General features: G+C 30.0%; 2 protein-coding genes across 2 annotated transcripts in view; both read right to left on the reverse strand.

Moving 5' to 3' along the window:
- The window catches only part of LOC142320294 (lachesin-like), an 884,028-nt gene that overhangs the window by 278,364 nt on the left and 589,583 nt on the right, over positions 1–16,081 (reverse strand). The window lies entirely within an intron of this gene.
- LOC142319811 (uncharacterized) lies at positions 8,751–10,361 on the reverse strand. Its single transcript, XM_075357489.1, has 3 exons — positions 10,154–10,361; positions 9,172–9,354; positions 8,751–8,884 (listed from the first exon to the last, which is right to left on the reverse strand). Exons 1-3 carry the CDS (start codon positions 10,359–10,361, stop codon positions 8,751–8,753), a joined length of 525 nt encoding a protein of 174 aa, XP_075213604.1.

Raw genomic sequence — 16,081 nt, forward strand, 5'->3', positions numbered from 1 at the left:
TATAAGAGAAAGATTCCTAACGCGCTGTTGTGAGAAGCTAAGATTGAGATATATGGCTGACTACCAGCCAATTAGGGCTCCAAGTGCTTTAATATGCTGGCGTTCAGCGACCTATGCGTGGCAGCGAATTGCTGTCTTAATAAAGTAAATTTTAATTTATGGATGTCATATATATTTTTAGCAATTGATTGGGTGCGCCTACCCATTTCAGTAAATATATGACAAATGAGCGGTTGGGACATCTAAGCGGTTGAGACGATTGCCTAAGAGCTCACGCTATTAGGTAAGCTCTAGGAGCTATTTAGGACACTGGTCACTAAACTGTTTCGAGGCTCAGTAGTCGTTTGTGGTACAGTCATTCGGTCTTATGCTTTAGGGCAGAGGTTCCCAAACTTATTTTTCTCATAGACCACTTTCAAAATTTTGCTGGTTCCGGTGGACCCCTTGCAGCTACATTTCGTTGTACTGAATATGGAATATGCAAGTTTTTACAAGTAACAGTCGCTGAGCTTCTCAAAACATTATCTGCCTAGATTGATACGCAAAGTCAAGCCAACATTTTAGTTCTTCACTACCGAAACCAGATGAATTTTCATGGACCGCTTTAGGGCGACCGAATGGGGTGGTGGCGGAAGAAATGCCACTAACTATGATTACACTCTAGAATTTATACTTTGTGAATTTGTAGTGCTAGGATTAGCGTTCTTTAGCTACTGTTGCATTGTAAAGTAAACGGAAAATAAATTAGCAGTAAAATCCTTATAATAATTTAAAACCAGTTGATACTATCAAAAATTTGCTTTAATATTACAACACCTTCAATATGATCATTTTGAAGTAGATAATTTTACTTTAAAATGAATTTTCATGTATACACGAGTACATTGAATCTTTATTTATTTAGGTCATAGGCTTTTAGAGTAAAGACTTTCTCTAAAGCTGCTCTCTTAAATTGAAATCAAACTAGAAAAATATTTTATTTTTCAAGATAGATAAATTTTACAAATTTCCCTTAAGCACTCTTAAAATTACACATATGACTTACATATTACATATAGACTTACTGTCTATGAAAATGTTAATGTTGACAATAAAGCTACTTTCTCTGGTTAGCTAAGTGAATTGGTGACTTTCGTAAAACAGGACATAACTTGCACTTTAGAGATAACGGTGTGCAATAATATGTCCTGTTCTGTACAAGATCAAAAAACGTCACTGTTCATTCTTTCTAAGCCTGGAATGATTATTACTATTGAACTCTGACGTCATTTAGAGATTAAATCGTTCGTCGGGTTCCCTGTTACTCTTTCGCTTCTAATTTAACTGATATTTTAACAGAAAACGATTAAGATACTTAATTTTGTATTACTTTAAACAAAAAAAGATAATGACGGATTACTAGTTAAAAAAAATTATATAATCAATATGAAAATAAAACTGTGCTCCCTGAATTTTTAGGATTTGTTTCTTTGTACTCACTAAACTATTCAAGGGCTTATTAAGTGATGTAGTATTATTATACTTTAGTTAATTATACGTTTTTCTGAAGTTAAATAAAAGAAAAATGATAAATTAATAATGAATTTAGAATGCGTAAATTTAAAGTTGTAAAATAATGAAGTCTATAAAATAAAATTATCAGCAAAGAAAAATGGTGTAAATTATTGTATTAATGATTACTTTGCTGATGGGAAATGAAATAATTACTTTTAATTTAATTTCACATATTTTTAAAATGATTTGTTTTACTTCTTTCTTTTTTTCAGAGGAAAAGAATTCCGCAAAAATTATTGCAGTTATTTTTTGTTCATTATTGTCTAAATCTGCTTTCTTCTTTTTGGCTGTAAGGGAAAAGTAAAGTAGTTGGACATAAATAGGCAAAGTTGTGGCATCAAAAGCTGTAAAATCCTACGACTCTCGGGGGCAGTTGGACGCCCCGTTATTCAGCTTTTTAGAAAGGCAGAGGGTAGTCGGTAGTACGGGAAGGAAAAGAAGGGACTTCTGCAATATTAAACAAATTTCAGTTTTCTTAGTTTAGTAGAGAATCGTGTGGGAGGGAGATTTTCTAGAAGGTGGAAGCGGCGGTTACGCACTGTCGCCGCTCTCAAAAGTAAATGCACTTCTTTTCTTCTCTACCACCCTTCTAAGTCTTCTTCCCTTTCTACTTTTATCCCCTCCCCAACATCTTTAAAACCCATTTGACTCTCTATGGTAAAAATCCTTAAACTACTAAAAAGACTTACTACGGAGCCTGACCACAGTTCTTTTCATTGCAAGCAAAGAAACTTTCTTAAAAAGTTGTAAAGTTTTTCACCCATATTTTTTATGTTACTATCTGAAGTACCGTGAAATACAAAAATAAACTTTTATAGAGGAACACAAAATAAAATATTGTAATATACAAGTCATTCTTGTAAAAAAAGAAAAATAATCAGTTTGGATTATCTTTTTATGTGTTTTTTTTTCCAATTTTTCAACATGAGACTTTAATATAGAACGTAAAATTAACTTACATTGCAGAAAAAAATACGTATCCGTATAACTTATAACGAAGCCTAAGTTTAGAACAACGTAACTCATGCAAACAAAATCATAAAAAATTATGTCTTGTTTGAAAGATTCTTTTCTGAATTTCGTTATGTACAATGAGATTTTTGTGAAAAATAAAATACTTAAAGGAAAAATAATCCAGTTATATAGTCCAACTCCACCGGCCTGGTCTAGTGGTTAACTCGTCATCGCAAATCAGCTGATTTCGAAGTCGGGAGTTCAAGTTTCAAGTCCTAGTAAAGGCAGAAAGATACTTTTATACGGATTTGAATACTACATCGTGGATACCGGTGTTCTTCGGTAGTTGGGTTTCAATTAACCAACATCTCAGTACCTTACCGTAGTTCCGGAGACTAAACAGAAAAAATAAATAGAGAGAGATAGAAAGAGCGAGAGAGAGAGAGAGAGAGAGAGATAGAGAGAGAGTCATGTATTCCAGTTTTCACGCAATCGTCTTTGCAATGATGCACGAATAGTATGTGAAGCTTATAACGTAAAAATATTTTTTGGATAAATTATTTTAAAATACTTTTTGAGTATATCAACATTTTTACCGTTTCAGAGCTGTTAACGAAATTTTTGAGGTTAAAAATAATTTATCTATATTTTCAAGGTAGTTATGGAAATCATTTAAAATAAAACTACATGAAATTTATATAAATGTGGAAATTGTCTATTATCATTTGCGGAACAATAGCACAAATATATTAAATTATAAACGAACCCACTTTATAAAAGATTATTTTAGTTTTCGTAACCAAGTCTCAGTTTTGAAGTTAGTCTTGTCACACAAGCCTTGTAAGTACGAAAAGTAAAATTACGAATAATACCTAATTGATTGCACATTATGGTTCTGAGAAGTAGATATATTCCCTAGAAACATCGTAAATTTTATTCATAATATCATTAGTCATTACTGAATTGATGTTTTTGCCAATTTCTATTTCTTTATTATATTAAAACTTGTTCATTCGTTAACGCCTTTTTTCTTTTTCTGTTTAGCCACCGGAACCACCATCGGGTAGATACGAACCGCTTCAGAGGATGATTTGTATGAGTGAAAATTAAGTGTAGTCTTGTACATACTTAGGTCGACCATTTCTGAGATGTGTGGTTAATTAAATCCCAACTACCGAAGAACACCGGTATCAATTATCTAATATTCAAATCCGTATAAACGTAACTGCCTTTGATAGCATTTGAACCTTAGAACTCTCGACTTCGTAATCAGCTGATTTGCGAAGATGCGTTCACCACTCGACCAACCCGGTGTGCTTTTTCGCTAACACCTGTAGTACCACTTGCTTTCCGAGCAATGTCTCTGACTGCAGTTTCAGGGTTATCTTATTTTAAGGTTACATATATGTTACTGATTATTGTTTCTTTTCGGAGCTTCTTAAGGGTTTCCCGGTTTACGTATCACGACAGAATCACTCATTTTTAAAACCAGATTGACACAAAAACACGGAGAAAAGTAAAATTAATGAAAATAACACTGTTATAAAAATTTAAAATAAAACTGTTAATAGACGTTAATAGAGCGTACAGAGTACGTTCTATATTATCGTGTTCCTATGATTATAAGATATTTTTTCGCTGAACTGAATAACTGTGTGAATTATACAAATGATGTTATCGTTATTACACATCAATAACAAAGACTCAACAGAATTTTGCTATTATCGGCATGCCACGGCGCCAGACAAGTGATAACTTACAGTCAATTATACACATAAAACAATAATTGCAATTACGCGTAGGAATGACAAAATGACTAGTCTAAACAACTGAGAGATTGCTCATACATGCTAAATTCATATTTGTATCTGCTCCGTGGTTTTGTGAGAGGTTTAGCTAATTCCGCAGTTAATATTTAGCTCAGATATTATTTATCTACTCACAACTTATGTCATAAAACTTCTACATTTAAATCTTCATCATCCTAAATTAATGCACGTCTATGATAATACATTTCAAATATCTCTTTTGCGTTTTTGGCTTTCCATTTATTCTTATTGATACACACTGGACAAATGTTAAAAATCAATTCTTTTGATTATAAATTTATGTTGGACAATAGTGAATTTATTTTCCATGTTAGTGCATTTAATTCTAAGTGAAATTTGATTTTAACATTTTCGATAAATGTTTCACTACTTAAATTTCAATTCGTAAATAATAAAATGTTTTGGTTTTTCTTTAATAGTACCTATCTTATTATTAATTAAACCATTATGTTTCGTTGTAGTACATATTTACTCGTACTTTTATTTTTATTTTTTTAACTTTTATTTTATAAGTTGTCCATAATTGTACGGAGATTTGTTTTAAAAAACGTAATTATTTTATTTTAGAGTAGATAAGTGTATTAGAATTTTAATCACATTAGTTTGTTTTGTAAAATTATTTTTTTTTATATGTAATGTGTACATATATATATATATATATATATATATATATATATATTTTGTAATTTTGTTTATTTTTCAGATACGTTTAAAGTCTGTATACCTTAATTGTAATTTATCAGTATTAATCTCACAAACATGAGGATAACGAACGTAGCAGGAGTCCCCTGTCTAGACGAGAACCGGCTTGTCAAATCTAAATTAAATCTATTTATTTAGTTTCAAATTAAGAATGAAAATAGAGAAAAATCTTAGTTTATATAGAAATATTTATCAATATTAATTAAATTTAAATCTTATTCTCAGCCATGGAATTCCCGGGTTCGAATCCCGCTCATGCATGGCATACGGTCAGGTATGGTATGGCATACACTTCAATTTCTAGGCGGGCTAATAACCATAGCTGTTGATTTTCGCTCTTTCATAAAAAAGAAATCTTATTCTTGATAATTTAAAATTTAATATTACAATGAATAACGGTATAAGATTGCAAAATGTAAGAATTTTAAATTAATGAATTTCATTTTTGTAGTTGATGATGTGATATATATAATGGTATAAGTACAGCATATAACAAAATTTTACATCTTATAATAGTTTTAATTTCGTTATAACAAATATGGAATGTATACAGCTATCATATTTCATGTAAATATGTAAATAAAATCCTTTAATTCTATTATTACAAATATTTGGTTCAATTATACTTCGTGACTATAAAATTACAAGATTACGATCATATCACTAAAATGTCATATAATTCAAAATTAATATTACGTGCAATGTAATCTACACAAAATCTTCTTAAAAACTCGTTATAAACTTCTTTTCTGTAATTTGTTTGCATTAATATAAACAGCTCGCTGCTTTTGTTTAATATGTATATATACATATATATATATATATATACATATATATATATATATATATATATATATATATATATATATATATATATATATATATATATATATATATATGATATACACACTATCTTATCATTTTCCACGTTAAAGAAAGCTGCGTGCTGTTCAAAACAATATGCTTAACAGATGACATTAGTCTAACAGCATATGCAAAGAAAGATCTGCTTATTTATTTAAAGAAAACGATGGAACTTTTGAGAAAATGAAGCTGCATAAAAATGAATTTAAATAAATAAAATCAGTTGTTAAAATCAACTAATTAAAATAAAATAAATAAATAAAATCTCGAAACTAATTGAGAAAAGAGCAAAATTAGGTTCAATCGAAATGTGGTATAATGTTGAGCCGTACGAATAACTTGGACTAACAGGATAATAAATTAATTCCTGAGGACAATAGAGGAAAAGCAAGGCAATTGTAGAAATAATTAACGAGAGACGGAGCACGTAAGTAGGTCATCAATGCATCATTCATTCCGGTATACTTCATTGCTTGTAGAAATACCACAATAGAAAGTGGAAGAGAGAGACAAATTTTCCTGGACAACATCAAAGAAAGACGTTCATATTATCAAATCAAACTACTACCTTGAGAAAGGAAACCTTTGATGAATGATCATCTATAGACCAACGTTGAGGAGAAGAAAAAAGACCACCTTAAAGCCATTTACATTTCGAAAAAAAAGTTGAAAAAATTCTTCTAACTTTTTTACTAGGGTAATTTTCATTTTAAAGACTTTTTGCTATTACACACCTACCTTACACGTGCAGTTAAAGATATTCAGTTCCATGCAAAACTGGTTGAAACAATTTTAATTTTATATCAGTTGTTACTCTAATACGGTAACTGTATGGCTGTAGGACTGTTGTTACTGTTATACAATAAAAATGGCAGTGGCTTTGTTGATTGAGCCGTCACGCCGTACACCGCTGTACTCTTTAAAAAATCTAAATTCAAAATATTCGAAAATGGTTTTTAATTATTTATCTGAAGAATATTTGCAAGACCAAATTGAGTGAATATTTCGTTTTGTGTAGTCGGAAATGATGAAAATGTTCAATTATAATTTAACATTTTTTTACCTTTCATCCCCCCTTACAAGGTCAAATTTCAAAACATCTAAAAATTGGTTTTTAGCAACATGAAGATTACACACACCAAAAATCAAGTTTATAACTTCAATTTTTGCCGAGAAATTAAAAAAAAAAAAAATTAGTAAATTTAATTTGTACCCCATATTAATTATTTAAACTCGAAATTTCAAAAAAATATATTTCTTAGTGTCCACTTCACCGTAAAAAGAATATGTATGCAAATTTTGATCAATTTATCTTTTATAGTTTTTTCTGGGCGTTGATTACAAGTTAGACACAACTTCTTTTATAGGTACAGTTAATTAAAATCTAAGCAACTTTTTTAATTAAAAATTTTTATAAAAAGGGACACCGGCCTTAGCCAATTCTACGCCGGGCCCGGTGTAGAATTGGCTAAGGCTAGGGATAGGGACAGGGTATAAATGGCTAAGGCCAGGAACACTGGACCCGTCTATGCTGGGTCCGGTGTCCCTGGCCTTAGCGGTTAGAGGCAGTGCGGAATAAAAATAAGGCAGTGCGGAACCGGTGAGCCAACCTGCCATGCCAGACGATCTGCTGTTAGGCGGGGAGGCTCTGGAGTCGCAAGGACACTCTCCTGGGCTTAGTAATACTTCGTTGTTGAGCTGGAACACGGGAGCAGGAGAACAAAAACATAAAAAAAAAATTCTATAAAGGGATGAATTTGAAAACAGCTCGATATGCCTCAAAAACGGTCTCGCCATTTTCGCTCTGAGGATTCCTTCTACAATTTAAATTATAAAAAATTTGGAAGGAACTTTCCCACCAGTAAAATAATGTCAAAAATTCATTAATCATTTTCTCTATAGTTCCAGTTTCTCTTAATTCTGGTCTTTGCTTAAGTCATAGACAAAATAAAGACAGAAGCGGATACTGAAAAGCAACAGAATAATGTACTTTGTGTAGTCAAGCAATTTGAGAATTATAATTGAATCAGTCATTCATGAAAAGGCATGATGGCATCTTTCTAAATTTTGAGGAGACACACAAGGTCTTTACAACCTTTTTGTAAAGAAATTATGTTTAATGCTGCTGTTACAAAGTTCTAGTGTAACTTAAGCATTTGGATATTTTACATATTAATAATATTTATTAATTTTTATAGCATTTATGCTAACTTAAAATAATGGATTGAGTCCGTTCTTAAATCAAGAAAAAAAAAGGTCAAATAATAGAGGAACCGTAATCTATTATTAGAAATTATGCAGGCCTAGTATAGTTGAATTACACAGTGTGCACGTTAGAAAAATAAACAATAAAAAAAATAATTCGACTGAAAAAATATCGATTTTTTCATTTTTCTGTGTTTTTGTTAGTTATAAGCCATACACGTATGTCTGTAAAAACGTTGATGATCAGGAATACAACACAGCAATTTTGACAAATATTGTAGGTTTTCTCAATTATGGGCACTTTTTCGGTGAACACACATACGTTGGGCAGGCTGACACGTGTTGTAGCAGGTATTTTCAGCTCAAATGTGTGATGGAAAAATGTTCGATGTACTTTGATGCACAAGCTTGCCCTGAATGGTTGGAATAATAACTGAATTCCATGAACATTGTAGGCTGTAGTGTTATTTTCTCATTCCGTGGTACTCTTTTAGTTTCACGTGAAAAATAGGTTGTTTAATAAAATTTTTGTCACCATCGACTAAAATTTAAAATATCGTGGTGGGATATAATTTTTACAGTAAACTTATTGTTTTTTTTGTTTTTTTTTACAGCGTTTACAGTAATCTTAATATATTGCATTCAAAAATATATTCGGTCACATTTTCGAATAAGTCTTTTTATGAGGCCAAAGTCTCGGTCCCCTGTATTAAACGAATGGCCTCTGATAGAGAAGAAATGATACATTTTTTCAAATCGTTTGATCTCGGCTAAGGCTGTGCATATTGTTTTGTTTAAAATTTTGTAATATAAATTCGTGTTTCTAGTGGACTGTAATTTGATGATTCATCCGTCGGGAGGATAAATAGTTTTTTACAATGTGGTGCTGAAAGCATTATACTTTAAACATAACAAAATACGTACATAATGCTCATGAAAAAGAATAAAAAATACATAATTGTTGCAACATATGTGAACGCTTGTCGTTCGAGAGGAGAGAGAAGAGACCAAGCGGCCATAGTAAGAACTAAATAGTTCTTATGTCATAACAGTGAAGAAATACACCAAACACATATTCTAATCAGAGTCTGATTTTTATTTTGTTCTACACATTCATCTGAGAACAGATGGAATAGGGTCACTGTGTCAGGCACCAAATGTTTTATATAATCAAGAATGAAGGAGCAAACTTCGTTTGCACTCTTTTCCCCTTCACTTTCTTGGTATACATACTTAACTGATTTTCCTGTACCAAGATTATGCACGTCAAATATATAAACCCATAGTTGAGATAAAATATATCCTGCACTAGAATCCGCGTCACGAGCAGGTTTTGCATGAAGTCGAAACAGAGTGAGATAATCTTATCGTCTTTCTTACTTGCTTCTTTACTTTCTTTCGTTTTAGTAAAAAACTTTTTATCACGGCGCTTGTGTATCATTTATTCAGCCGCAGTGGCTGTTTAGCACATTCGTTCAATGCGGGGCTTTTAAGTTTTCTTACAAGTTGCTCTCATGTAACACATATGTCTTATTTGGGTCTGCCTGAAAGTTCAAAGTTATTATTAAAATGTTTCAAATAGAATTTATGTTTAACTTGACTAGTGAGTGGGGTGCTATTCTTTGAAAATTTCACACATTTTTTTTAACGTTCAACCTTGTATGTTATTCTCTTGATGAATATCATTGTTTGTAAAATCATTATTGGTTTACAAAATCATTATTTAGTCTACATTAATTCTCTGGTATAGGTTGGTTCTTGTTACTGATGACTATCATATCTACTGGGGATTTACCGCGCTTGAGCAGTGTTTCAATTAGTAGGTTTTAATTAGTTTTAATAAGTAGCGTTTCTGTCATAACAGTGAAGAAATACACCAAACACATATTCTAATCAGAGTCTGATTTTTATTTTGTTCTACACATTCATCTGAGAACAGATGGAATAGGGTCACTGTGTCAGGCACCAAATGTTTTATATAATCAAGAATGAAGGAGCAAACTTCGTTTGCACTCTTTTCCCCTTCACTTTCTTGGTATACATACTTAACTGATTTTCCTGTACCAAGATTATGCACGTCAAATATATAAACCCATAGTTGAGATAAAATATATCCTGCACTAGAATCCGCGTCACGAGCAGGTTTTGCATGAAGTCGAAACAGAGTGAGATAATCTTATCGTCTTTCTTACTTGCTTCTTTACTTTCTTTCGTTTTAGTAAAAAACTTTTTATCACGGCGCTTGTGTATCATTTATTCAGCCGCAGTGGCTGTTTAGCACATTCGTTCAATGCGGGGCTTTTAAGTTTTCTTACAAGTTGCTCTCATGTAACACATATGTCTTATTTGGGTCTGCCTGAAAGTTCAAAGTTATTATTAAAATGTTTCAAATAGAATTTATGTTTAACTTGACTAGTGAGTGGGGTGCTATTCTTTGAAAATTTCACACATTTTTTTTAACGTTCAACCTTGTATGTTATTCTCTTGATGAATATCATTGTTTGTAAAATCATTATTGGTTTACAAAATCATTATTTAGTCTACATTAATTCTCTGGTATAGGTTGGTTCTTGTTACTGATGACTATCATATCTACTGGGGATTTACCGCGCTTGAGCAGTGTTTCAATTAGTAGGTTTTAATTAGTTTTAATAAGTAGCGTTTCTGTTGTACAAGTAACTTACCTGCAACTGTCGCCAGTACGTTTGGCTGGAATAACTTTTCCTTTGTAATTTGAATGTTCAAGACCCGATACTTTACTCATTTTGATTACTTCACTCTTGTATCTTTCTTTATTGACTACAATTTTCTTCCTTTTTATTTTTGGAACATTTAATACATTAAAAGCACAAGTGGCCACTTCGTTAATTTGTTTAACTGCTATAAACTAACTTCCTTTCTGGTTCTAAATCAACCAGATATCAGTACGTTCATTATAGAAAGGCCTCATCTCCTGAAGTTGAATCACTACTGAAATGAATGCATTAAATGGTTGTGACTTCCATATGTACTGATGGGATTGAGCCATTCTTTACAGATTTTGTATTTACCCTAGAAAACCAGATACAAACAAAAAAACCAATTTTTTACAGAAATTTTCATCGAGCCCTTTCTTAAATTACTGATTCAATTATATAGTTATTAAAAAGTATGTAGTTTTAGTTATTTATGATAAAATTAAAATTTTTATGCCGTAATAATTTTTAAATATTCATTAAAATACAGAAAAAATAGAAAGTTAAAACGATAGTTTACAGTGGTATCGAACTGGAAATAAGTGAGAAATTCAGTAGATTTACTTACATAACAGCAGATCAAGTTTTTCAAATAATCTTAAAGCAACTTGACACATATAAAAAATATTACATTAATCACAAATATAATCAGCAAATGTTGAAACTACAGTAAAATATACGTCATGTAATGAGTGCAAACTCAGCATATATGCCTATGATATTTAGAAAGACACTAAATTAAAAAAAAGAGACATACTAAATGAAAAAGCAATGTAAATCATTAATACCATTGAAGCACACAGAAAATGGAGTTTCTAAATAATTTCAGATGAAAGTAGGTTAAAATAGTGGTAGTATCTGTTGTAAAATAAGAAAAGACCAGAATTACAGTTAAAAGATTTTATGCATGCTTATTTCCAAATAAATATTTAGCAAGAAACTTCTAATAAATTTATTATTTTATGAAACTTGCAAAAATATTTTTCAAAATTAAAATTTTAAATTAGAAAATATATCAACACTTTTAAACGCGCATAAAAGGATTTTATAATGATACATGAAGTTGAAATAATAAGACCAATTTTTTACTCACTAAGGACAATAACGGCAAAAAATATATAAAAACCGAGAGTAAACAAATGAAATAAAATAAATTGTTATATAACATTTGATAAAAAATTCATTCTGAAATTCTCCACTAGGAAAGAGAAAATACCGCAGATAAATAATGACCATAAGATAAATGAGAATGAGAATAATAAAAGGAAAGAGCAATAATGAAATTCCAAGAAAGAAGAGTGTGGGGGACAATTGACGATTGTTAAGGGAGAATGAAAAACCCTTGAAGAGTTACAAGTTATACTAGATCGCACCATTAATTACTGTTAAAACTAACTTTAACTCTGTAATGTAAAACTAAAGTGCACTATGGAATAATCATTAGTATATTTTAAATACACCGGAAAGATCTAAATTTACTTCATTTATATAATATCTAATCATGAATGAGTGAGAGTGTATTGTCTTTTATAGCCACTGTGATACACAGTGGCTAACAATTCGTTGAATCTTTGACCGAAATATGATCAGCTGTTATGGAGCAAACTCCGAATTGTAATGTACTACCAGATTCAACAAAAGTAGATGTACATCCAGCTTACAGGAAGAAGTAATTAAAAATTTTCTTACTACTTACTGACGGCAGAGAAATTATCAATGTTACAATACGGAAGTATCGTAGCATTAATCCGTACTACCGTACTATGGATTAATTATTTAGATCCTTCAATTTCGGTGTGTAGAGCATACGCCTTACTACAGTAACATGTTTTGGGCTAGATTACGAATACATTACCTGATAAGCTCCTTAACTCAACTTTTGGTTTAGTTCAGTCATTACATAGAAACAAATTTTAAAATAGATCCATAAGCTGAGTTACCATTATCAAATATAAACAATACTAAGGATTCGAGGCTTTGTAAAGACTAAATATTCCTACAGTAATTGCAGTGAGCGTCCAATCAAAGCTCATTAAAAAAATAAATAAAAAAAATGGAAATATAAGAGAGGTAAGTGATCGTTAGGGGAAATCTTGAAATAAGTCATTAACGCAACGATCGATACTTCAAAACCTCCTCAAGGAAAAATTGACCCTGTTGGGCTTTTAATTCCTTGGAAATAATATATATATACCTATAATAAAAGAAGCATATCAAATATCAATAATTATAATTCAAATAGTAAACATATTTGAAGAATATAAGCTGTTATTTTAAGAACATATTTATTTGAAAATATACTGCGCTTAACGAATGGTGTAAAATAGAATTATATTTTGTAATATATGTTACAAATAATGCATATTTATGTTTCTGCAAATTCAAATGGAAATTGTTGCATAAATAAAATCAGAGTCAGTGACACTAACAAATACTCTTAGAGGTATCGAAGTTGTGTAATCGATTTTGACGTTAAGAACAATCTTATTAAAACCTGAACATGAATGTTATTAGTCACCTAAAAATTCACACAGACGAATAAATATTCTTCTTTACAAATATTTACAGAATATTTATTCGTAAAGAAGAATATTTATTCGTCTAAGAATATTTAAGTGGATTGTTAGGGACTGTAGGTTCATTTTGCCAAAGTTTCATGAGTGCATCAATTTTACGATAAACTAAGTAAAAACTAAAATATTCTTAAAATATTAAAAAAACTAATCATTCTTATACTGTACGGTAAAATACTGAATAATTATAAATTTAAAAGACAGAGCTAACTTTATATCGAGCAGCAGCAAAAAAGATCGATGAAGAAAAACATAAAATGTTGTTATAAAAGAAAATCGATGTTCGTTCAGAGAAAAAGTAAATTTTTTTCAAAATTGAAGAAAGGTTAGTTACGATTTTATACTAATAGAGGAAAATTAGTTTAGTTGTAGTTACAGAAATGTGCAAAAAAACTCTTAGAAATTAAGAAATAAATGTAAAAAATTTTGCAGGCAGTAAAATTTTGATAGAATTTTATTTGTTGCACTACGAAACCAATAACTTAAGATTTTTTCGCACGGATCGCTTCGTAAAGTTAACAAAAAAGTTGTAATTCGTAAAATGCTGAAGAAGGATCAGATAGAATTCAGATATTTAATCGAAATAGAGACTTATGCAAAGTATGTGTGGCAGCGTCTACCGAATAGAAATTTATAGACTCTTTAGTTAATAGGAAGCACAATGTGGGAAGAGACAAAAGGAAACTCTTGAGAAAAATAAAAATGGTTTAACTATTGTATCGGAGAGAATATGTTGAAATTATAACCACTACGGGTAATTGGTTCTTTAAATTTATTTACTAAATGAGTGGAGAATAATGATCACGATTTAATGTCAATATATAAAAATAAAAAAATCTTATTTTTGCTTAATTTGTTTTTACTTCCTTCTACGAAGTAAAGTATGCATGTATGTAGTACGTATCTTGCATAACTCAAAAACGATTAGCTGTAGGATGTTGAAATTTTGGATTTAGGACTCTTGTAACATCTGGTTGTGTACCTCCCCTTTCGATTGCAATCGACTGAACTAAAAATGTCCAAAATAGCCCAAAATCTCAAAAAAAATTGGATTTTTTATTTTTTCTTAACTTTAGTAATAAGCCCTCATTGAGAACTTTTCAACGATACATCATAAGTGATACTTAATTTCATTGGTTCCATTATAGCCAAATAAAATTTTAATTAATGAAATATTTGGTTTTTACAAGGGGAAGGCACATCGGTTCGAATCAGACTTCATCTCCTTTTATTTTTAACTTATTTTTTTAATTTGAATGTATTGATTTATTAATAATTATCAATCTCTCATTGTAAAAACAAAAATTATGATAAATAATGATTCAATAACAAAGTATATATATATATATATATATATATATATATGTGTGTGTGTGTGAAAAAATATCAGAAGGTTTTAATGAAATACCAAAAATTGAATTTTTCATTTAAAAAAATGTGTAAATATAACTGAGTAAGCGTACAAGGAAGTCATGTGTTGGAATGTGTTGTAATTGTGTTACACAAGTCATGTGTTGTTAAAACAACATGGTATAAAATATCGGAAGAGACAGATGTTAAAAGTTTTAAGACATTTTATACACCGAATAAAATTTGACATACCTTCATCTTGGATAAAACTTGAGACACTTGCAGGAGCCCAAAGTTGAAATTCAAAAAAACAAGATACTGATAAATCAAATAACAATGAAATTTGTCAACAAAAATTTTAAAATGAAATAAGGCTAAAAATTACTTTTCTCTTAGATCTTGAGATTCATCAGAAGCATACAATAAATTCCCTGAAGAAAATTCTGGCCTTTCTCTAGAACTGTTTTATTTTAATAACAATCGATTCATTTGTATACATATCTGGTATAAGGAACAAAGGTGTGTGTTGTTTTCTTTTTTTATCTTAATGATTTTTAAGTGTTTTGGGTGAATGTAATCCTGTTTCATAAGTCAAGGAATATTTCATACACGAAACTGTATACAAAATTGATTATGTAGATTACTTGTATTTTTATTGGAATGTTTTTAATCATTTTAGATTATTTCTCTTCAAAAGAAATTACAAATCACGTTTATTTATTTATATATTATTGTGTTCCATTTTGTATATATTGCCAGTAAAGAAATCCTTATGAAAAGTACTTTCCCAGTCCTTATTACTGAAGTTGATTGTATTATATTAAAATTTATTTGTTGTTCATAGAATCGTTTATATCACAAATTAATTCTGTAAACTAAAGACTGCGAAGTTTAAAGTTTTTATTCGTTCCGAAAGAACTTTTGTTAAAACGCGTTAGTATGTTAATTGAAAAAGCCAGTTTTGGGTGGATATGTGGTTAAGTTTGAATCAAGAATTTAAAAAGTGTTTTCTACAAGATATTTTCAAATATTTACCGTAAAATCTTTTCTCTAAAGCTTATCATTTAAATAAAAAAAATTATCTATCAATAATTCGAAATTGTAAAAAAAAAATTACATAGACGTTGCAAATTAAACCAATTTCAAATTTGGTATTTCAGACATTTTTGAAAAAATTCTTTAAAAAAAACAAGTTTGAAGGTATCGGGAAAAATAAATAGTAAAAACAATTTTTCATTAAATTGAGTTTTTGGCTCCTTACGAATATCTTACGATAAGTTTAAATTATTTATTTTAACAATTATTTCTATTTTTT

Source organism: Lycorma delicatula, chromosome 2 (genome assembly GCF_047948215.1).
Source record: "Lycorma delicatula isolate Av1 chromosome 2, ASM4794821v1, whole genome shotgun sequence".
In the NCBI taxonomy this organism is placed as follows: domain Eukaryota; kingdom Metazoa; phylum Arthropoda; class Insecta; order Hemiptera; family Fulgoridae; genus Lycorma; species Lycorma delicatula.